Source organism: Chlamydomonas reinhardtii, chromosome 13 (genome assembly GCF_000002595.2).
Source record: "Chlamydomonas reinhardtii strain CC-503 cw92 mt+ chromosome 13, whole genome shotgun sequence".
Lineage (NCBI taxonomy): Eukaryota > Viridiplantae > Chlorophyta > Chlorophyceae > Chlamydomonadales > Chlamydomonadaceae > Chlamydomonas > Chlamydomonas reinhardtii.
In genome coordinates, this window is record NC_057016.1 from 3,603,493 (window position 1) to 3,625,737 (window position 22,245).

The 22,245-nt window shown below is 61.1% G+C and overlaps 4 protein-coding genes across 5 annotated transcripts; 2 read left to right on the forward strand and 2 right to left on the reverse strand.

Moving 5' to 3' along the window:
• Window positions 1–51: 51 nt before the first annotated feature.
• CHLRE_13g588405v5 (uncharacterized protein) lies at window positions 52–4,937 on the reverse strand. Of its 2 annotated transcripts, none has more exons than XM_043069711.1 (9): window positions 4,029–4,937; window positions 3,851–3,892; window positions 3,407–3,448; window positions 2,369–2,613; window positions 1,502–1,935; window positions 1,101–1,200; window positions 652–921; window positions 307–513; window positions 52–72 (listed from the first exon to the last, which is right to left on the reverse strand). In XM_043069711.1, exons 1-8 carry the CDS (start codon window positions 4,192–4,194, stop codon window positions 484–486), a joined length of 1,329 nt encoding a protein of 442 aa, XP_042917686.1. In that variant the 5' UTR covers window positions 4,195–4,937; the 3' UTR covers window positions 52–72; window positions 307–483. The 2 variants fall into 2 exon arrangements, with proteins under 2 accessions (XP_042917686.1, XP_001693884.2); XM_001693832.2 differs by having other exon boundaries at window positions 307–568.
• Window positions 4,938–8,786: 3,849 nt separating this feature from the next.
• Window positions 8,787–13,757, reverse strand: CHLRE_13g588453v5 (uncharacterized protein). Its single transcript, XM_043069712.1, has 6 exons — window positions 13,405–13,757; window positions 13,284–13,332; window positions 12,419–12,657; window positions 12,074–12,305; window positions 10,278–11,862; window positions 8,787–10,173 (listed from the first exon to the last, which is right to left on the reverse strand). Exons 1-6 carry the CDS (start codon window positions 13,683–13,685, stop codon window positions 9,338–9,340), a joined length of 3,222 nt encoding a protein of 1,073 aa, XP_042917687.1. The 5' UTR covers window positions 13,686–13,757; the 3' UTR covers window positions 8,787–9,337.
• A 110-nt stretch (window positions 13,758–13,867) lies between these two features.
• CHLRE_13g588501v5 (uncharacterized protein) lies at window positions 13,868–16,049 on the forward strand. The gene is made up of 3 exons (XM_043069713.1): window positions 13,868–14,301; window positions 14,381–14,812; window positions 15,017–16,049. Exon 3 carries the CDS (start codon window positions 15,079–15,081, stop codon window positions 15,412–15,414), a length of 336 nt encoding a protein of 111 aa, XP_042917688.1. The 5' UTR covers window positions 13,868–14,301; window positions 14,381–14,812; window positions 15,017–15,078; the 3' UTR covers window positions 15,415–16,049.
• Window positions 16,050–17,217: 1,168 nt separating this feature from the next.
• On the forward strand, window positions 17,218–22,239 carry CHLRE_13g588550v5 (uncharacterized protein). Its single transcript, XM_001693586.2, has 6 exons — window positions 17,218–17,813; window positions 18,013–18,189; window positions 18,383–18,458; window positions 18,927–19,012; window positions 19,282–19,440; window positions 19,758–22,239. The coding sequence occupies exons 1-6, from the start codon at window positions 17,544–17,546 to the stop codon at window positions 19,923–19,925; spliced, it is 936 nt and encodes a 311-aa protein (XP_001693638.1). The 5' UTR covers window positions 17,218–17,543; the 3' UTR covers window positions 19,926–22,239.
• The last annotated feature ends 6 nt before the right edge of the window (window positions 22,240–22,245 follow it).

Consider the following 22,245-nt stretch of genomic DNA (forward strand, 5'->3'; position numbering starts at 1 on the left):
GAACATCTTGGCGCTGATTGACTCAACGGCGGTGATGGAGTCCAGCAGCTCCCCAGACTCCGTGGTGACCGCCTGACGAGGAGTATGGCGACAGGAAGCGAGTATCTCTGGTGAAGGGCAGCGGACAAGTTCGCGTCCGCTGGTGTTGCACGGTCCTGTCTCGTGAGCCTGTCCCTACCCCCCGATGCCTAGAACACAAAACGGCATCCAGCAGCAAACTCCCACTTTCCCAGTGTGCAGTATGACCGCCCACCATGGCCTCATGGTTGCTCAGCTTCGGACGTTGGCTGCACATGACCAACGCACCTGGAGCACCTGAGCAAGCAGTGGGTAGTCCAGGAAGAGCGTGCCGTCATCACGCGTGGTAGCGAAGCTGCCCAGCAGCACCTTGAACGCCAATGGGAGCTTGGCGGACTCCACTCCAGCCGCCGGGTCCAGCAGCTCCCGCAGGAGTAGCAACTGTGACGCAGGCTGGCCAAGCACTTACAGCACCATGCGCAGGTCCGCCAGCACCTAGGGATGACGAACAGCGACAACACGTTGGTGATGGACCGTCGTCTGGCTTGACCTGCCAGTACGCAAAGAGTTTACTCCTTCACAGCTAGCACCCACGTTTGCTGATTCGCGGTTGCTATAAGATGTAGGCCCCACCTCGGGTATGAGCTTTTGCGTCATGGTCTGCTCCACCAGCTCCGCGGCTGTGCCAGCTGTGCGGCTGTACCCCCACTCCTGGCACAGGTAGGCCAGCATGGCGACCTGCGGCGGCGACTGCCAGGCCAGGTCTTCTGGCAGTGGCCGGACCGAATCCCAGGTTTTGGCCTGGGCCTTGAGCTGCGCCCAGGCGACTTGCAGCGCTTCCAGGGGCATCGTGGGGCTCAGGTTGAGTCGGCGGTGGTGCATGATCAGGGAGAAGCCGTTGGTCTGCGGCAACATGCACAGCAAAAAGGTGTTGGGCGCTGCAGTAGCTTTTGGGGGGGTCGTGGCTGGGCTGTGGAGATAAGGCAGGGAAGGAGCTAACGGTTCCACCCAAAGGCGGCGCGGTCCGTGGAAGGGCTCTAGCTAGAGTGTTGTGTCCCAGAACTGCAATGCCAATGGCTCACCGGGGTGGCAGCGACGTTGGCCCACAGCGTCGCCATGGAGCTGCCTGTGACGGCCCAGGCGACCCAGTGGGGGCTGTCCAGCAGGAGGACCTTGAGGATGCTGTGGGTGAGGCAAGCAAGGTAACCAGGCATGCAAGGTGACAGGCAGCAAGGTAAGGCAAGGGAAACAGTGCCCATGTTCAGCGAAGTCCCCTGCGCCTGCTGTGTTGGGGCTGTAAAAAGCAGATGCCTGCCGCCCTGGTGCAGTGGTAAGCGCCTGTACCCTTTAATGTCTTCTGCCCCTCACATGCAATGCAATGCGCTGTCAGGTGCGTAACAAACACTGACCACGGCCAATCATCCTCCCATGCCCATACATGTGAACACGCGACACGTTCAGGTAAAGTAATGTGCTGACGTACCGCCGCATGTGCAGCACCGCCTCGACGTCCAGGGTTGGGCCACGCGGCGCACCGTCGCCGAACACGGCCGGTCCCGCCATCAGGTAGAAGCTCTGCGCCTCGTCGACCAGCAGGAAGTTCAGACGGTCCCGTGGCAGGCGCCGCATGAAGTCCCGAACGGCGTACGCCATGGCGCCCGCAGAGCTGTCGCTGGGCACAGGCGTGCTGGCGGCAGCATAGAGCCGCTGGTCGACGGCGCTCTCCTTGAGCTTAAAGAGGAGTTCCTTCAGGAAGCCACCAGTGCCGCTGCTGCGGTCGCAGTCCAAGCAGTTCACGCGCAGGAAGTTGGGCTCCGCAAGCTCCGTGCCAGCGTGCTGCCGGCCACTGCCGCCGCTGCAGTAGTAGGCGTTGGCCACAGCAGGAAGGACCTCGTTGAGCAGGTAGGACTTGCCGCTCTGCACAACGGGCGCACGGTGGGCGCAAGATGACAATGGTATGAAAGCAGGGGACGACAGCGTCAGTACTGACAGTAAGAAAACTCGAAAAGTAGCGAGCGCCTGCCTGCACTTGGGCTACTTCGCCAGGCACGGCAGCCCATGCCGCGCATGGGCCCCGAGCCCACACACACACAGGTCACGTCCCCCACCACGTACACTCCGAGCGCAGGAAACCTTGCTTTCCAAGTATTCGCGAAGAACGACAGAATGCTCCGTATAGTTTTGGAGTACCTAACCCCATCAGACCGTGTATCTAAACTCCAAAAGCAGCCACCAGGTGTAGCGGGACTCCGCCGCCGCAGCGTATACCCGTCAGCACGCGACGTTCAAAAGCCTTCTAAGACGCATGTTGGGTCATGCTTGAGATCCAACCACGCACGGGGTATCCCACCTTGACCTGACCGTTGACGAACAACGGCAAGATGGGTTTGCCCTTGCCGTGCAAGTCCATGGCGAGGCCAAGCCAGTCCTCTAGCTCAGCTTTCTGCTTGCCCTCGGGGTCCAGGAAGAAGCTGCCGCTGCTCACGCCCGGACTTGCGGCGCTAGCTGCAGCGCTGCTGGTGTCCATGGGCTCGAAGAAGTACAGGTCCGTGTTCTGCACGTCTTGCCGGAGCCGCAGCTTGCAAGCGGGCGGGCCTGTACACGAGTAGCCCGTCGTGCCCACAAGGCGCAAACACATGAGTAACTGGCCGCTGTCGTCCAGGTGCTATGCATGCAGGACCACAAGGGATGCCGGCTTACACGAGAGGCCAGTTGCTGCACCAGTACCCAGCGACATGACATGACAGCCCACTCCATCGTCGCGTGCATACCCTTGGTGCATACCATGTCCCAGCACCCCGCCCACCACCTGCTGGTGCTGGTGAACTCCCCTGGTCTGCATCCCCTGTCACTTGGCTCCCTAGACGTTCCTTCGACCGCAGCTCGGACAAAGGTCGCGACCAGCAGCAGCCGCAGCCCATGCACCCACCGTGCCATGTCCGAGCGAGCGCCCCGCCCACCCACCCCAACCTGCCTACAGCTGGCGCGCTCTATACGAGCTCCCCTGGGGCGGGTGTTGGGCGGGTGCTGGGGCCAGGCCCGCCACCCGCCAGCCGCCCCTTGCCGCCTCTTACAGCTCCCAGCACGCACCCAACACGAGTGGGCGCAACCAGCTCACCCCGCAGCCCCCAGCAACGACCCACCCGCCCCACCGCGCGACGGCCTCTCTGCTGCCCTTCTGATATAGGTCAGCACCCGCCTCCGCTTCCCCCGACAAAGCCCCGCTTCTTTTCTTGCTTCCGTAGCGGGGGGCAGACGAGCCTCAAATTGGCCTCACCCGTCTTAATGCCATAAGCGTTCAGCCAAACCCCAAGCGTTCCCCCTGAGGATCGGTTCCCTTCCCACGAGCGCCAGGCCTAGAGGCCCTGCAATGCAGATGGGGTCTCACCGTCAGCTGCCGTGCTCCCGGGGCCCGGCCCTGCCGCCGCGCCTGCATGACGAGAACGTCACATGTATGCAGGTCAGGATTATTGCACATCAAGCTGTATCCTGAAGAGACAGAGGCGGTGGTTGCGCCATCGGGGATTCAAGCGCAACATGCCGGGATGCTTCACATGGGGCTGGTGCGCTCCGCACCGCGCTTAGGGGCGAGGCCCGTCGAGAAGAAGGGTGCCCCAATGTTTGGGGTTGGCCCTAATCACTCTCTCGTGCTTGCCCAGGACGCCAGCCAAGAACTAAAAATGTGCCGTTGCTCACCCGACCGCCTCTCGCATTGCTCACCAGCAGCAGCGCTGTTCACGACAGCTCAAACACTTCCGCACTACACCACCGCAGTTGCACTAGGGCCGAAGTCTTAGCTCAGGTCAAGTCTGGGCTAGCACAACCAACTCACCAGTTCCAGCCGCGCTCCCGACGCCCAGGCCAGCCGCCGAGGCTGCAAGACATGGGAGCGGTCGGGGGGACACGTGGAGGTGAGGCGCGCGAGCTCTCCCCACCTTGACCTAGTCTATATCTGACAAAATGCCGACCACGCAATAAACATGATGAATTTGTTTGGGCTCCAAACATACCGCGCGCTTCGAGAAGCATGAGCTCCTTCTTCCGTAGCATGAGCTCCTTCTCCCGGAAATACCGCTTGTCCTCGGCATCCTTCGCCGACTCTGCCGCTGCCGACACCTTGGCTATCTCGGCTCCTATGTCGCTAAGTTCCTTTTGCAGCTTCTCTCCTTCCTCCATTTGCCAAGGGCCGCTCGCAAAGAAGGCCTGCTTGGCTCACTAAGGTGGACTCCTTGAGGTTACAGGAGTGGTGGGATACGACCATAACGCTAAGTATCACTCAGGGCCGAGCGATTAAAATGTTGCTCACGGACGACACGTTCAGTCCCAATCGGTCGCTGGCGATGAGAGTTGGCTGCCTCGTTGGAACCTTATCTATGCAGCACCAGTGTTTGCAAATGCATGGAATGGCTAAGACTTGTCTGGAAGGGACAAGAAAGAAGCAGGAAGCCAACCCCAACTCGGCGCTGGGATTGGCAGATGGGGCCTAAGCGATGGGCCCATGGGGTTCAACAGTTTGGCCAGCGTGTCGTGGCATCCGTGCCTTCCCCTCGCAGGTAATGAAGGTGCTAACGAGCTGCGGGGTACATGGGCTGGTGGTGTATGCCAGTAAGTGCTTGTTGCGGTCTGTGAACGCCTAGGCTTGGGCTTTGTGCCTCATGGTAGGTGCCTCATAGTAGGTTCCTGTTATTGAAAATGCTTGAAAAAACGCAACACGCACAAGCGAACATGACGTTGTAGAGCCGAGGCCAGTGAGCTAGCACAAGCAAAAAGAGAAGCGTGAGCATGAGCAGCGACCGCAACTGCTACGTTACCTTTGACGAGATAACCGCGCGCCAAGCTGCGCCACTCCGGCGTCCTAATGCTTGTGACTCTCAGCTGGTGTATACGGCTGTCAGAGGCTGGGCTGGCGCAGACTGGCCGCAGACTACCAAGCGAAGGCTGCGATGCGTTGTGATAACGCGAACCCCAAGAGACCCACCTGGAACACAGCCAGGCATCCGCGGTGAGCCACGAGTAGTACGTACATGCGAGGACAAGAGGAAAGAGAACGGCAGAAAGGAGGGTGCGGCATGGCGAGTGTCAAAACGTTGAGGCCGGCGCAGAAAATAAACCAGGGTGGCTGCTTAGCTGCGGCCAGGCTGACGTGAAGGCTGACTGGCTGCTGTATATGGTGAGCTGAGACTGGTATGAAAGGCTGGTGCCGGCCAGGCGAGTTGGGCATGAGGCGCTGCTGCATGGGGACATGACGCTCTGTAGGCGCCTAATGGTAGGTGCCTCATGGCAGGTGTTACAGTTACAGTGTGCATACGTTAGCCAAGGCGGGGAATGGCGGTCTCCCTGTCGCCGAAGATGTATGATTGCGGGTTACAAAAAGGGGACAGCGACGTATGATTGTGGGTTACAAAAAGGGGACAGCGTGTACCCTGCCTTCGGCGACAGGGAGACCGCCATTCCCGTTATGATTGCGGGTTACAAAAAGGGGACAGCGTGTACGCTGCCTTTGGCGACAGGGAGGCCGCCATTCCCCGCCTTGGCTACCGACCCTCTTCACAGCTGTGCAGGCGTGTCGAAGCTAGGCAAACGCCCGCCAAAGCCACGCCTAACATCAGCATCACTGGACGCGCGGCTCATGAATGCACCACTTTGGCGGCAGCACCCACGCACAACAAGGCGCGACAGGCCAGAGGCCTGCCAACAGCCCCATCAAACGCAAGCACCACTCATTTTCTCGTCTGGCATCATAGACGCGCAATGTCTTGGCCCGAAGGCCCGTCTGTAGGCAAAGTCTTGTGCCGAAGCACTATGTCTGGTCCACGCCCGAAGGCCCAATCTCAACCCACGGCACCACACGCGAGAGGCGAGCGGGTGGGGCGAGCCGCCCGTCACCTGACGCACACACCAGCATACCCCCACAGGACCGGCAGCCCCACGAGCCCCGACACCCGACAGTGAAGCCCGCACCTGCGCCCCGACGACCAACCAGCACGCACACACGGCGCCCAAGCAAGCAGCAGAACACAAAGGGAAACCCTCAACACCCCACGAAGCCTCTCTACGGGCACAACGCCCTCCACCCGCCCCACCTGCAACCCCGACCGACCCTGCAAATAGGCCCTGTATGCGCTCGGAGGCGCACAGGCCCACCAGCCGCCCGGGCGCCCGGGCGCACGGGCCACCCGGGCACACACAAACCCACACCCGGGACGTACCCGCGACCGGCAAAACCTGCTGCCTACCGCACGTGACAAAGAAAGACCGGCACAACGAGAAGCGTGCGCAAACCGGCACGTTAACGCGGCTTGCTACGAGCGACACCAGGTAACCTCACTATCTGCAGAGCAAGCAAAGCCTCCGGCAGAGACGATGGCGGACCAGGCGCCACGAGGAGAGGCGCCGAGGAGCACATCGACACATCCACAACTTGCGACGGGCCACGAGCGACCACCAGGGCCCTCCGCGACCTGCACACACTTCAACCACAGAGGAGGCAACACGGAAGAACCCGCCCGGCCAGCCGCGGAGGCCGCGAGCCGGCCGCCATGGACCTTCGAGTTCGAGGCAAAAGTCTTGGCGCAAGCGCCTGTCTGAACCAGTTCTGAACCAGAGTCGGAAGCCGAGAGCCCGTAACAGGCTACAAAAAGTTAGCAACGAAAGCAACAGGCGACAACGAAAACGTTGTGCGCTCCCTCAGAGCTAGGAGTTGAGCCCTAGAGGCTTTTCTAGTTATTATGGTGTTTATGATTACGTTATGGGGGGATTAGGGGTGCGAGATTGGACTGTGCGGCGGTGCCGCCGACCTGCCAAACATTCAACTCCTCGACTGGCTTTCGGCATCTTGTGGGTTGCTGCGGCCTTTGCAACTGGATAGTGGGCCAACTGGGTACTGGCCCGCCAAGCATGCAGGGCGGCCTGGCGCACAGGCGGTGCTCGTGTTGGCTTGCCTCTTGCCCCTTCGGGCGGAGCCCTTGTGGTCGCATCGGGGCCTTCTCGGTTACCAGCCTCCAGAGCCCTGCAGAGCCCTTCAGAGCGCTTCAGAGCCCTTCAGAGCGCTTTAGAGCTCTCCAGAGCCCTTCAGAGCCCTCCAGAGCCCTCTAGAGCCCTCCAGAGCCCTCCAGAGGCCTGTGCAGATCCCTCCAGAGACTGAGCGGCTCTGAAACAGCCCGTGTCAGGAATGCAGAATGCAGGAACAAGCACGCTTTTGAAGACATTCATGCTCTTCCCCGATTACATGTGTTGCAGGTACAAGCTGGTGCCAGCTGTGCAGCGCGTGTGGCTTGCTTTCCTTGCTTTTTATGCAGGGTCGCCAGGTTGAACTACCAAGGGGCCCCGGCCTGCACATCATAGCCAATGCCAGCAGTAAGAGAATATTTCAAGTTTTGACTGAGTTGGAATTTTGATTGAGTTTCTGCCCAGCTACTCGCTGAGGGCTACATAGACACCTGCATGCGGGATAGCGCACCTCCTGCTCAAGGTGTTTGACCTGTACAACAGCACGCAGCACTCAGCAAGGACCAAGGAGCACCTCCCCTGGCTTGCATCTTCCGGGGTTAGGCCACCTGGGCCACCGCCGCTGGCGAGAAGAGCTTTGCCACGTTCTCACCCACGGCGCCCAGGGCCAAAAACATGCTACTTTTTTAGCGTTGTGGGGGGGCTCCACCCTCTGATGAGGCATTTGCAGGTGTGGACTTCATGCTGTCGCTGCATAAGGGGCAGCATGCTGAGAACATGCGCGTGGTGAGTGGGTTCAAGCCTGGTGACAGCGTACAATTGTTGGAGGGCACGGGGCTGTTCGACAAGGAGATGGCCACCTATTCACAGGACATTTTTACACCGTGACTCGGCAGAAGGGCTATAGTTCGCCATGGAGGGCAAGCGACGCCTGCATAGCCCGTTGGAAATGCTGTTGGTTTAGTTGGTTCGTGAAGTGACTACAGGGTAGCAGGCGGGGCGCCAGGCAGAGGCAGCACAGGAGCAGCGCCAGGTGCGGCGTGTTGTGCGTGCTCTTGCCACAACTCAGCAGCAGGCTACACGCGCTACTGAAGCTCAAGAGGCACCACCAGCTGCGCCTGCAAACAAGCCTGCGGGCAAGCGTGGCGAAACACACTTCGAAGTGTCGCGCTTCGAGGACAGCAAATTTGTAAAGGGCAAGCTGCAATCTTTGGTGAGATTTACAGGATTTCCCAAGGCTGAATGGCTGCCCGCGGCTCAGCTGCAAGAGGACCTGCTCGCTCCGACGCTTACCGCGCGCCTCGCAATGAAGAACTGACGCTAGTCGCTAATTACTCACAAGAGCAAAAAGACTAAGAACAGCCTCCATTGTTCGACTTCGGAGTTTCAGCCGAGTTGCCTCTGAGTTGCCTCCGAGTTTCCTCCGAGTTTCCTCCGAGTTTCGGCTGAGTTTCCGTTGAGTTTCTGTGCCTCGCTCCTTTCGCCCCACAGCGCGGCGCCGCCCCCGCTGCGCCCGTTTCAGTGCAGCCCCCTTGCGCGGCAGCACGCCGCCCCCGCCGCGCCGGTCAGCCGCAGCCGCGTGTGAGCTCTGATGCAGCTCAATCGTAGGTAGGAAGACTGACGCGCCGCACCGGTGCACGCAGTGCACTGCACGCGGCCATGTCCTCACCTGGCTGGATCACATCCCATCACATCCCACACGTCACTTCCCAGCGCGGCGGGGACGGCTGGCGCCGCCCCGCCGCGCCAGTTACAGTGCAGTCCGTGTGAATCCCGTGTGCAGCCCAGATGCAGCTCATGGAAAGGCGAAGCCCCATGCATCCCATCTGAGTTTACACGCAGCTCACACGCAGCTTCCCAGCCGGCACCACATGCAACTGCCAGCTCCCACTCGTGCGCCACGCCAACCGCCAGCCACCACCCCCTGACCTCCGCCGTACACCTATGCACTCATGTCGCTTCGCAGCCGGTCTCCCGCGCAACTTCCAGCTCCCAGCCGTACAGCTACCCGACTCATGCCAACGACCCGTGTGCGTGCCCCCAGGCTCGGCAGCTTCCCAGCCGGCCCACCGTACAACTACCAGCTCCCAGCCGCGGCAGCTACCGACACCCAACCGCAGCTCCTGTACGGCTGAGGGGGGTGGGGGTGCCGTGCACGAGTTCGTTCGGCGTTAGTTGGGCGTGTGATGGGACAGTGGCAAGGCAGGTTGGTAAAGTCCCTTAGGGCGCAGCTAATTCCCATACCCAACAAATGGCAAACAATTGGCAGAGGCAGGGCAAGAGTGCGCGGCTGGTCTAACGCCGGAGTTACTGTACCGACGAGTTGCTGGCGTTAGTTGGGCGTTAGTTGGAGCTGTCCCAGGATGAAGGTTTATCTATTTTTTAAGAAACTAATGCGCCGGCTGTTCCTGTCTCCCAACACAAAGCGCAGGCAGGACATGAAGTTGTCCTGCCGCATCTGGCTGACCATGGGCTTGTACGGCTGCAGCAGGCTGTTCACCTGCTCCGCCACCTCCGAGTTCAGGCCCTGCAGGTCCTGGTACAGCGACAAGTTGTAGGCGTGCGAGCAGCCGGTGTGGTTCTTCCAATGGAAGCGGTCGACCAGGAACAGAGTGTCTTTGAAGAACCGCGGCGACCGGTTCAGACAGTACTCATGCAGACTGCACGCGAAGTCATACACCACCACCTTGGGGGCCTCCTCTAGGTACGACACCATCCAGCTGTACATCTCATCCCGCCCCTCCGCGCCCGGCAGCACGAAAAACGCATAGCACACGCCGTGCTCACAAAACAACGTGAAGATGCCCCCTGTCCGCGGCCCCCGCGCGCAGAAATTGTGCGAGCAGGATGAGCCGCCACCCGCCGCCCCCTCATCCCCACCGCCTTTGCTGGCCGCATCCATCTCCGTGGCATACCGTGGACGTGCGATCCCGACCCCACAGCAGTGCGCGGTGCGCAGGCACTCGCTCGTCTCGGCAGACGCCGCACCCCGCTGTGCGGCACTGAAATAACGACCGCCGTCATAGCCCTCGCCGCACAGCACGGCGAGCTTGCGCAGCTTGCGCAGGAAGGCGGCCACTGGCAGCAGCGAGCCAGCCGGCGCGCGCTCTGCATACCGTGCAAGGACGCCAAGCGCCTGCGACAGCACTCGTCGGCCGTCACGGCGACAAGGGAGCTCAGCGCTACCGCGGCTATGGCCGGTGCGTGCTGCGCCTCCAAGGACCCCGCACACAGGTCAACCGCCATGACATGCCTTATAGGCAGGTACGTAATCGCGGTGCGGTGCTTCCCATGCAATTAACCAATCGCGCAAGGGCCAGGCGTGCCGGCGATCCTGGGGCTCCGCCCACGCCATTGGTGCGTGGCATTGGAAGCGACACGCAGGAAGCCAGCCGTCAGGCCGCTGCTCTGGTCTGCCGCTGGCAGGCTGGCCTCCATGGCGCCCACAGCAGCCGGCGAGTCGTGCTGCTTGGCACTGTCTCCCACGCCGGCCCAGCCCGCCACCTTCTGCCCGTACACGTCTTTACCATCTCCCCGGGGCGCACTGCTGTAGCCACGCCGCGCGGCGCGGCCCTTCTCCTCTGGACACCAGCAGCGGTCTGCGCGCTTGTGCGCCCGCTTGCCCATGTCAGACGGTGGCAGCACAATGCGATCCGTCACTGGTGTGCCCATGTAGAGGTCGACGGACATGGTGATGGCAGTGGCGTCTCCGACCAGCACATGCGGCTTGCGGCGACAGCTCGGACACGAGAAGGTGTGGCAACGGTCGAGCTGCGCCTCGAACTGCTGCCAAGACCGCCTGAACAGCCCTGCCGTGAACTGCTGCGGCCGCTGCGCGTCTGGCGGCAGCGTGGTGGCCACGAGGCGCTGCTGCGACTTGGCATACGCCTCCACGTTCATGCCGCTGCCAATGAGCTGGTCCGCATCCGTGTACATGTGGCGGAGGCTGAAGAACGAGCGGCTGCTGTAGCGGAACAGGCCATCGTGCACACCGTCGTAAGCTAGCACGCAGCTCGCCTTCCCGCAACCAGAGCGTAGCTCGTGGAGCTGCGCGTCTATGGGCCCCAGGTGCTGGGGGCCATACACGATCGCGGGGCATACCCGGCGAGGGGCGTAGGTGCTGCCACACGCACACTGGCCGCCGCCTGCGGGCAGCAGCGGAACTAAGTCCAAGAGCGCTCCACTGGAAAGGGCACAGCCTTGCTGGCCGCTGCTGCCGCCGCTACCGCTACCGCCGCCAGCGCCGCCGGCGCCGCCACCGTTACCCAAGTCCGGGCTTGACAGAAGCACGGCCTTCTCCCATCCGGCCATGGTGACCGCTGTGGTGGCGTCGCAGGGGTACGGGTACCGCACTGCCGGTGGGAGCGGCAGCGCATCCCCAGCAGGCTCCTCCTCCTCTTCCACCACTACAGCCCGACGTGCCCCATCCCGTATGCTCGCCGACGCGGCGCCGGCTGCGCCACCACCGCCCACCGCCACAGCAGCTAACCCAGCACTAGCCGCCTCACTCCCGGTCTGCTGGTCTGACTGCTGTGACCGGCTATGAGATGCCGCTGGCGTAGGAAGGTGCGGACCAAATGCCGCTTGCACCTCGAGCACATGCTGGCATGCGCCTCTGCAGCCGCTGTGGCAGCAGCGCAGCTGCCCACTGCGAGCAACACAGGCCACGAACATGCGGTCCGGCAGCCAGATGTAATCTCCGGGCTGTACGGACACATCGTCCACGCGCGGACAGCGGGCAGCGGGAATGAGAACTGGTGGCGGTGGTCCTGGCGGCGGTGGCTCCAGGCTGCTGATGTAGACTGTGTGCAGGCACCGGCCCACGGCTGCACCCACAGCCCTGAAGCTGCTGCAGTCACACGTTACGCGAGCTGGCTGTAGTGGGCGCTCCTCAACCTGTTGCAGAGGGGCGGCGGCAGTATGTGTATGGGCTTGTCAGCACCTACACCAAGAACGGACATGGATGGGGCCCCCAGCTGCCCCGCTTTCATCGAGGACCCGTTGTGCCATCCAGTGACACACCAGCGTGACACCAGCGAGGCATAGGTTACTGCCCTGCGCCCCATGCGCCCCACGCCAGCCCCATCATCCGCCGCACAGTGCGCACCTGCTGCACGTGTACTGGGGCGTCCTTGATGCGCCAGACCAGAGTGCCGCTGTCTGCCCCTCCCGCCGCATCCGCCATCGCATCAGGCAGCAGCCACGACCCGGCTGTCGGGTGCAGGAGGTAGGCGCCCTGGCCAAAGGCCATGAACGCCGCATACCAACCCAGGGTCCCTGGCGGCAGGTCCGCCCGCACCGCGTCATCCTGCCAAGGCGTGGGCGCAATGCCCATCTCGCTGCGGGCAGCACACGGGAGAGACCAAATGGTGAAGGGGAGCGCAGACATGGGTACCTGCAGCAGGCGGCACGTGCACTATGCGACCCCTACCACCACAGCCACTACACTCACACTTCAAACACGGCGGCCCACAGCTCGCTGCAGTAGACGGCCCGCGCCAGGTCACCGCCGGCGAGCTGCTTGACCGCTGTCTTGTGGCCAGTAGAGAGCACGTATGCCACGAAGGGCCCGTCTGAGCACTGCTCCGCGGCGTCCACCAGGCGCTTCAGGCGGTACTTGAAGCTACGCCGCGGGTCTGCTGGCGCCTCTTGTGTGATGGGCAACCTCCTGGCCACGCAGACGCAGGTCACCTAGAGGGAACAGAGGGCAGGCCCTCGGCCACAATTTAGTGTTAGAGAGTCAGGTGAAGGTCGGATCAAATGCGTGGGTGGGCATGGAAGTTTCGTGGGTGGGCATGGAAGTTTCGTGGGTGGCGTGGCAAGGCCTGCAGTCGCACCTGTGAAAGTTTCGTGGGTGGGCATGGAAGTTTCGTGGGTGGGCATGGAAGTTTCGTGGGTGGGCATGGAAGTTTCGTGGGTAGGCATGGAAGTTTCGTGGGTGGCGTGGCAAGGCCTGCAGTCGCACCTGTGAAAGTTTCGTGGGTGGGCATGGAAGTTTCGTGGGTGGGCATGGAAGTTTCGTGGGTGGGCATGGAAGTTTCGTGGGTGGGCATGGAAGTTTCGTGGGTGGGCATGGAAGTTTCGTGGGTGGGCATGGAAGTTTCGTGGGTGGGCATGGAAGTTTCGTGGGTGGTTTCGTGGGTGGCGTGGTACAGCAGCTTGGCCTGTGCCCGTATAGCGCCTGGCTGCAGTGGCGACTCCCGCTGGGGTCGGCGATCTGACTGATTAAGGGAGGTAGTGAGAACTACCGGGTTTGGACAAAAGCGCTGCTTGTATACAGAGGCAGCGTAGGAGTGTGACTTTGGCTCGTGCCGCACCAAGTACACGAACGCGCGGTCGTCAAATTTCGACACGTAATCGCGGTGCCTGTGTGCGCAGACATGCATGAGGACTGAAGCCGCTGCACGACAGAAGACGGGCTCTGCCTGTGCCTCGCACCTGGCAGCGAACTGGTCCTGCTCCTTCTCGCGCTGAAGCTCCGCGACCAGGTCCCCGTAAGAATTTTCGACGTTAACCAGACTAGAAATGCACGTGGACGCGTGGCTCGAGACTCGCTCCGAGATGTTTGTGAGTTGCCCCAAGGTCTCCCGAAACTCGTCAGGGCAGTGCGCCTGAGCGACCTCAATGGCCTGGCTGTGCTCCTCCAGCAGGTGGTCGCTGTGGTTTCGCAGGGCCTGATGCTGCAGCTGAATCTTTTGTCGCTTGGCCGTCCATGTCATCGTGCTAGCCATGTATGCGTGCTGTGACTACGCTATGAATTATGCTACATCTCACGCTTCAAGATAAGAAAGTACGTGCGGGAGGGGGGCTGGACCACAGGCAATTTCCGTCCATGGTCGGCGGAATTGCTCAGCAATTCCGCCAGCAATTCCGCGCGACTCCGCCAGAATTTTTGACAACACTTACACATCATAGCCGCGCCCAACACAACTTCCCTACCAGCAATTCCAGCCCGAACCAGCAGTTCCGCGACTCACCGGCAAACACAAATGCCCCACGCCGCTCGCCTTCGCGCCCGCACGCACCAGCTGCTGTTGTTATGTCCATTCCGTACTGACTGACAGCTTGCAGTCCTCGGGTGCTTAAGTCGCCCGCGCGCACTGCTGCTCGCTCGCGGCTTGACAACATGGACGCTGCCGGGAGTTTGGCCGGTGAGGCTGACAGCTCTCGCGCAGCACCACTGCGGGAGACCTTGGGGCAACTCACAAACATCTCGGAGCGAGTCTCGAGCCACGCGTCCACGTGCATTTCTAGTCTGGTTAACGTCGAAAAGTCTTATGGGGACCTGGTCGCGGAGCTTCAGCGCGAGAAGGAGCAGGACCAGTTCTCTGCCAGGTGCGAGGCACAGGCAGCGCCCGTCTTCTGTCGTGCAGCGGCTTCAGTCCTCATGCATGTCTGCTGCGTGCGCACACAGGCACCGCGATTACGTGTCGAAATTTGACGACCGCGCGTTCGTGTACTTGGTGCGGCACGAGCCCAAGTATAGGGCATTGGCCGCTGATGCGCAGCAATTTACAAACAAGTCGGACTTGCTCAAGGTTCTCAAGGCGATGAAGTCGGCGGAGGAGGACGGTGATGAGGACGCGGCCGCAGTGCATCTCACCCCTCACAACCTCCAGCTCCGCGAGGCCTGGTACGAGGCCATCAAGGCGAAGGGCCTGTCGCTCCAGGAGTATCAGGCCCTGTGCATCTTCAAGGACAGCACAAACCGCACCTTCCACCAGTCGCCCACAGCTCGCGAGGCGCTGCAGCTCCTCAATACTTCGCTGCCGGTGCCGTCGGTGTACGCCGCCTACAAGGAGCCGCTCGTGAAGCTGCTGCAGCTGCTGGTGAAGCCTTGAGCATGGTGGGTCTGGGGGCTGAAGGCAACTCGTGGTGGACGTGGGACGGCTAGGGTGTGCTGATGATGCGAAGGGCAGGGGTAGCGCTCTGGGGGATAGCTCCTAGGAGCGGGGGTTTTGGGGGGGGACAGGAAGGAGCCCTGCACCACGACCTGCATACCAGATCACGTCAGCCCTTGATTGCAGTTTGCCCTCTTGCCGCCGCACAGAATTAGGCAGCTTGCTGGAGCCAGTGATGCGGCGCGCGGCGGGGCTGGTATGGGCGGACGCGATGGCAATCGATTGCATTGGTGGGGGTGTGGATGCGTGGGTGGTCGTGTGCGGGCCGGGCGTCGAGGCAGGCCGAGGGCGTGGTGGGGGCGGGGGCCGGGGGCCGTACCAGCAGCCGCAACTCACATGGCGCGGCAGCAGTGCGGGCTGGCGGCAGGGCAGCAGGGTGCTGGGCTCTGTGGGCTTGACGGTGCCAGCACCGTTGCCCGCCTTCGTCGCCGCGGGCGCGTTGAGTCCATACCAGCAGCCGCGGCTCACACGGCGCGGCAGCAGTACGGGCCGGCGGCAGGGCGGCGGGGCGCTGGAGGCTGCAGCGTCAGTGGCCGGGGGAGCTTGAGGTGGGCCAAGGGAACTGCACGTGCTGGGAAGTGGTTAGAGGGCTCATGAACCAATATGGCTGAAGGCCTGGCAACTGTACTGCAGTTGAGTGCCGGCATAGTGTAGAGGAGCGGAGCGTAGAAGGAAGATATGGGCACTGACCACTATCGACCAACTACCTCGCCCCTTGTGATGCTGTTCTGGCTCTGGACGCGGTCATGCGCGGGATGGGCCACGGGAAGTCCAAGTTGACGAGGGAGCTGCCCAAGGGGAATCCCATCACGGGGAGAGAGTGGGATAAGGACAGGCCGGACACGGGGTCGTACGAGGGCGGTACATTCCCTGAGGATAGCAAGCTTGGGAGAGATGGGACGGCAAGAGGATGGTCTGGTGCGTAGCGGGCTGCAGGAGGCGCAGTTGATGAGTGGTGAGTTCGTGCCCGCTGAACAGTAGTGGGCAGGGAATGAGGGTGGTGTATAAGGATGAGGCGAGAGACTGGTTGGCATGTGTTTGCGGTGTTGGAGCAGTGGACTGGAAGAAGGCAAGGCTAGCTCGGAATGTGCCTAATTGCCAGCCTACCCCAATTTGGCCCACTTGCCCGTGCGGCTGGCCCGCACGGATTCAGAGCCTGCCTGATTTAATTTTGCATGCTTATATTATATTAGGATTATCCAAGGACTGGGAGGCCAGTAAGAGGGTGATTCCCGACCAGTCCCCGAAAACGGCCCTGCGCGCCCGCCCGATTATTTGGCCCACTCGCCAGAGCCCACGCCCTGGTCCTGCTACGCATTTATGTGGGCACGGGTGGGAGCCACACACATCGGGACTACGCTTTCCTGCCCCTTGCCATGTTCCATCACGAACGCCCTGGTCCTCGAAAGCCTGCCTGACCACCCGGTTCTCTGCATGTATATTATCCTTTACGTGTAAGTGATAGCTTTGCAAGCTTGAATGGGCAAACAAGGGCTGGCCCTGCCGGGCTCGGTGCGGCGGATGCCACTCCGGCAAGTGCCTGGGGACTGCATGAGTACAGGCCCCTATAGCATCGAAATGGCATCATGTGACATACATAAAGGTCTCTGAACAGTTTCTGGACATGAATATTAACGAAAACCGAAGTCAAAATGTTAAATGTCGCGCTTGCTAGGACCCCGCCAATTCGGCTCGAAGCTATCTAGCTTACATCTAAGTGTGCAGATAACTCGACGGCATGAAATCTAGGAACAAAACACCGCCTATGCGAGCTATGGCGTGTGGGAGCAGACGGACTGCAGGTTGCCTGGCCTGCGCATTTAATATCTGTTGATGTTTGTCCTTTGGTGATTTGTGCATGCCAGAACGCGCCTGCAGACGACAAACAAAACAACATGTTGAGCATTTAAGGCGCGATGTGCACCCAGAACACTCCCAATCCTGCCCGGACGGTTGTAACAATCCTCATATGACATCTATAGGGTATCGACATCGGCAAATCGCCGGCAGGGATGACCAAAACGCCTCGCGGCCCGGTGGGCCAAATTGGGGTCGCCCCTCAGTTTTCCCCCCAAAACCCGGCCCCCAGAATCCACTCGCCCAGCGCGCCCTTTTGATCCCCAACCCGTGCAATAATCATATATAGTGTATACATCAATGTTTTGTCAAGTGCGGGCGCCTGGGAAGCCCTGTAGCGGTCTGGGCCAAAAGTGGGCCAAATATGGCACATTCCGAGCTAGGGCGGGTCGGAGCGGCAGGGAGGTGTGTGGGGCGTGCCAGCTTGAGCGCTGGGAACCGTGGGACTCAGCGACAGCTCCAGCTTTGTGAGGCAATTAGTCTTGGTCCTGTACTGGTCTCATAATGCAAGATCACGTTTGCCGCCAAACTGCCTGTCACTGATTAACTTGGCGAGCCTGTTGCAGCCCATCGCACGAACTGGCGGTAGCCGGGCAAATTTGTTCGCTGGTTCCGTCGTTTGATAGCCTCGCTTCTGTTGATAGTCCTGCGCAGCACCACGCTTACCTCCAGCTGCCAAAAAAACCAGTTTGACTCGCTCTGAAACACAGAACCAGTGCGCAGGCCCGAAGCTGATTACACAAACTTTATCTGTACACTTACATAGGTGACAGCAGCTGCGCGTAAAGAGCGGCGGGGGCTCGCCCCCAAAGAGACACGATGCCGAACGACCTCTTAGCCCAAGTGAAGGGCAAGAACGCCCTGTATGACGGCGAGGATGACAATGAGATTGAGGATATTGAGGAGCAGGTTGCCCCGCCTCCAACGGACGCGGAGCGAGAAATGCAGGAGTTCTTTAAGAAGGTCGAGCTAGTTAAGACGGACCTTGCAGAGGTTAAGGAGTTGCAGAAGGAGATCTTAAGCATGCACGAAAAGGGCAAGACTATCGTGAAGTCAAAGGAGATGCAGAAGCACAGGGAGCTGATGCAGGTGCGCGGGCTCGCGCGCTAAGTTTGCAGGCAGCTCAGATACATATGTGGGGTGCGGGGGATGCCTCAGGAGGCACCGGGACAGGGCGGGGGTCCCAATGAGAGTAGGCTGAGGCTGGGGCTTGGACTGTGGGGCTGCCTAGTATGGGGCTGGTCCGGTGCTCGTCCCAACAGCCGCCACGGCTTCCTCAACTGCGCAGGAGAAGATCGACGCGGTCAATAAGCTCGCTCACGCCTGCAAGGCGAAAATTGAGGCGTTAGATAAGGACAACGACGCGGCTAAGAAGAAGAAGGGGCAACAGGCCGGTTCGGCGTCGGAGCGGACACGCACCACCATCACTGCGGGGCTAAAGAAGAAGCTCAAAGACCACATGCAGGTGCGAGCTGGCCGTGGACGTGTGTTGCTAGCTGGTGGGGTTGATATGAAGAGGCCGCATGGGAGGGGACTGGGTTCGGGGCTGGGTAGGCCACTCCGCCACGTGCCTGCACAGGTCACAGAGGTTGTCCGCCGTCCACAACTCCACATCCCATACAGACACTCACCCTGGTTGTGTTCCAAACACTTCATAGGAGTTCTCGGAGCTGCGGACACGCATCCAGAGCGAGTACCGGGAGGTGGTGGAGCGGCGAGTGTACACCGTGACAGGTGGGTCATGAGGGCAGGGCTGGTGCAGTGAGGCTGGTGGGGGGTCTGTAAGGGCGGCTGCAAGCCAGGGCCGCGCCGTAGCAGAGCAGCTTAGGGCTAACGGAGCCGGTCGGTGTCCTAGATTGGTGGTTATGGGTGGTCTGGGGGACGAGCTAGAGGAGCAAATGGTTGGGCCAAGGGCCCGCATCTCAACTCCAGGACTGTTGCCAGTATGGGAATGGGGTCGCGCGGCAGCAATGCGTGGCACAAAGGCGCGGATTGGATTGGGCGGGGCAAACAACATGAGGTGCAAGCAATGGTGGGGCATCCAAGTGGGTAGGCGCATTCCGCACCGTGGGTGGCTGTGAGCCATGCACCCACACTCTGGGCTGCGACCGCAAACACGGTAATCAGGGTCAGGAGAGGGAGCACGACCGCGAGGAGGGTACTGCGCAGGTCGTACCTTATTAATACTCGTGCTCCCTGCAGGCACGCACGCGACGGATGAGGAGATTGACAAAATGATCGAAACGGGCGACTCGGAGAACATCTTCCAGAAGGCCATCCTTGAACAGGTCCGTGTAGCAAGGTGGAATGGCGGAGTGGGGAGGGGGTGAGCTTGATAGCTGGGCGCGCTTGTCGACATGGTGGGCTACATGTGTGGCCCTGGAATGACTGCTCATCGTGCTCATGCACCAACTCATCCCGACCACGCTCGGGTACCTAATGTCAACGCAGCGGTACTGGTGCCCATACGCCTATTGCGCCATATGTATGGCCCAGCCAACACGATCAGCATCTCCCTCCTATTCCCCATCGCCATTCCCTTACTCCCACTCCCCAGGGCCGCGGGCGGGTGCTGGACACGCTGGCTGAGATCCAGGAGCGGCACCGCGCCGTGAAGGACCTGGAGCAGAGTCTGCTGGAGCTGCACCAGATCTTCTTGGACATGGCGGTGCTAGTGGAGGCGCAGGGCGAGATGCTGGACAACATAGAGAAGCAGGTGTGCGGGGGGGAGGGATCAGGGAGGGGGGGGAGGAACTGGAGGAGGATTGGAGGAGGGGGAGGGGGGCTGGAGTAGGAGGGAACTGGAGGGGAGGAGGAGGAGGGAGGGCGGGAGGGAGGGAGGCTGGTGGGGGGTTGCGGGAAGGCAAGGGAGGAGCAGCGGGCCGTGGCCGAGAGTCTGTGGCGTAGGGCAGAGCACGGGACATGAAGGAGAACTGAGCCACTGTAGTCCTGTCACTGTCAGCACCCCAGGTCCCTAAACCCCATCACCCCCACCACAACCCCACTCCCTCCCCACCCCATCACTCACGTCAGGTGGCTCGCTCGGTGGACTACGTCAAGGGCGGCACGGAGGCGCTGCAGGACGCCAAGCAGCTGCAGAAGAACACACGCAAGTGGATGTGCTGCGCCATCATGATCATGCTCATCGTGGCGCTGGTCATCGTGCTGGCGGTGGTGCGGCCCTGGAAGTACCTGCAATAGCGGCGGCGCTGGTGGGGCTGGCTGCGCAGGTGGGGCGGGCGGCGCGGGCGGCCCGGGCGCCGCGATGGTGGCTCTGGCGGGGCTGGCGGCTGGTGGATTGGGGAGGGCGAATGCGGAGGTGACGGGTTGGGAGGCTACCGGGCGTCGTGGCGCCGCGCGGCGTCGGCAACAGGGCGGCGGCGCTTGGCATTGCGCGGCGGCAGTGCGGTGGTGTGGGGACGCATGCGGGACCGCAGGTAAGAGAGCAGTCGCTGGCACGCGGATGCGTCCCCCTTGCCCGACCAGCGGGAGGGAGGCGGTGCGCGGTCGCGGGATGCATGCTGCTGGTGGTGCGTAACGGCAGCACAGCGGTTGGCTGCAACGGGATGTAGCACATGGCAATGGCGAGGGCCCAGCGGCTGCGTGGAAAGCTGGTGTTGTGGGTCTCGGGTGGCCCAGCAGCAGAACTAGAATATGAGCAGAGCCGCAGCCCGGCAGGCTGTGGTCAGGTTTGACGTCATGCCATGGCGCGGACAAGAACAAACATGCGCAGGACGCACTGTTGTGGGTTTGCGGTTTTGGGTAGCTACCGATGACATTGACCCGCTTATGAGCGAGCTAGCATAGCTGAGTGAGGGGTGTTGCAGTGTGTGTGGTATGTGCGCAAATGGTTGGGCGATGCTGTGGGAACATGTGCGTTGTGGCCACAGCAGAAGGGAAATGCTGCACCGAACTATCGGGATTGCATGTGGGTCATGACGACCGGGCTGCGGATGTGCACACAAGCACACATGGCGTTGCACAACGCCCTTGCTGCAACCAGTGGGGCTACACAGCATGAGCATGGTATGTGTGTACGGTATCAGATACTGGTTTCCAGAACATTCATCCCCCCTTACGTGTCTGCGCGTGACTACGCGCGTTGCTGCGGCCCTGGCCGCTCTGCGCGCGGATCGCATGGCGCACGGCCGCACCAGTACATCAAAGGTCAATGTGGTCGCAGCTTTGCGCCCAAGCGGGTCCCACTCCAGGAAAAAGCGTGTCCCCAGGGAGGCGCCCACGCGACGGCACCAAAACCCCTTGGCAGATTGTCCTTCATGGAAGCCGCCACGTCTATGGACTCAATCTGCCAGGGGGTTTTCACCGCGTGCCGTCCGGGGGGTGCGTTTCCCCAGCCAAACCCGCACGCCGAGGAGGCCAGGAGACGTCGCCCCGAGAAAAATGCAGAAGCGGGATACAGACTCCGCCACTTAATGTATATGTTACATGCAATCTGTTGGAGCAATAGCGCTTGACAGCAGGCTAAAACGTGCTCGTCGAGGCTCAAGTCGCGAAATTGACCGAAGCCAACATCCTACATAGGCGTTGTTTTCGGGCTTTACCGATTGCCGTCAACACAAATGTATGCATAGGTGTAGTTAGGCTACTGTCTGGCCTGGTATGGCGTGTCCTGGCGAACGCGACATTTAGGTCGGCCCCGGCTCGATTCAATGCCCCCGGGTTACTCTAATGACCTAATATGTGGTATTAGATGCTATAGGAAAGGTATTGGGCTGGGGACACGACCGGCCTGCAGGGCCGTGCGCGAGTGGGACCCGCTTGTTTGCGCCTTCGCTCTTCGGGCCTTTGTCCAATTTGGCGGCTTGGCGCGCCAGCAGGCAGCCCTGGGAGTCTGGGTCTGATCATTTTGCGTTCTATGGAGTATGGACAGCACGGTAACAGAGGGTCTGTTACAGCCCATCCACGCCAGCGCACTGCCGCTGTCCAGCTGACCGGAGGCAGCCGAGGCTCTATCGCACTTGACGCGTTCCCACACGAAGCAACGACAGCGCTCGTATCTTCCTTCGTTCGGAACGAAATTTGCCCAAAAAGGCCTCTGGCGGACGAAATTTATGTGATGTTAACTTGAAATTTCGGCCAAAACGCACGGGATCTTGGGGGGTATTTCGGCAAACAGACGAAGACATTTTTGGGATTTCGGCCACTTTTGGCCAAGGACAGGGGGGTCCAGCGGCTACTCCACGGCCGAAACCTGCGTGGCATATGGTAAGAAGGCTCAAAGGGCTGTATCTATGGGTGTTGACGGCGGGAGACAGGGGTTCCCCTGGCAGGAGAGTGAGGTTGGGTCGGCGGGAAGCAGGGGAGGAGTGGGCGTGTCGTGTCGGTGTCGACATCGTGCGGGTCGGGGGCGGAGCCCCCGGAAAATTTTTGGGGGTGAACGAAGCGGCGGCAGCCTGTTTCGTCAACTAAACGAAGCCATTTTAAGGAATTCGGCCACTGACGCCGCCCCTGCCTTCGTAAGATACGAGCGCTGAGCAACGACGTGAATAGCAAGCTGGCC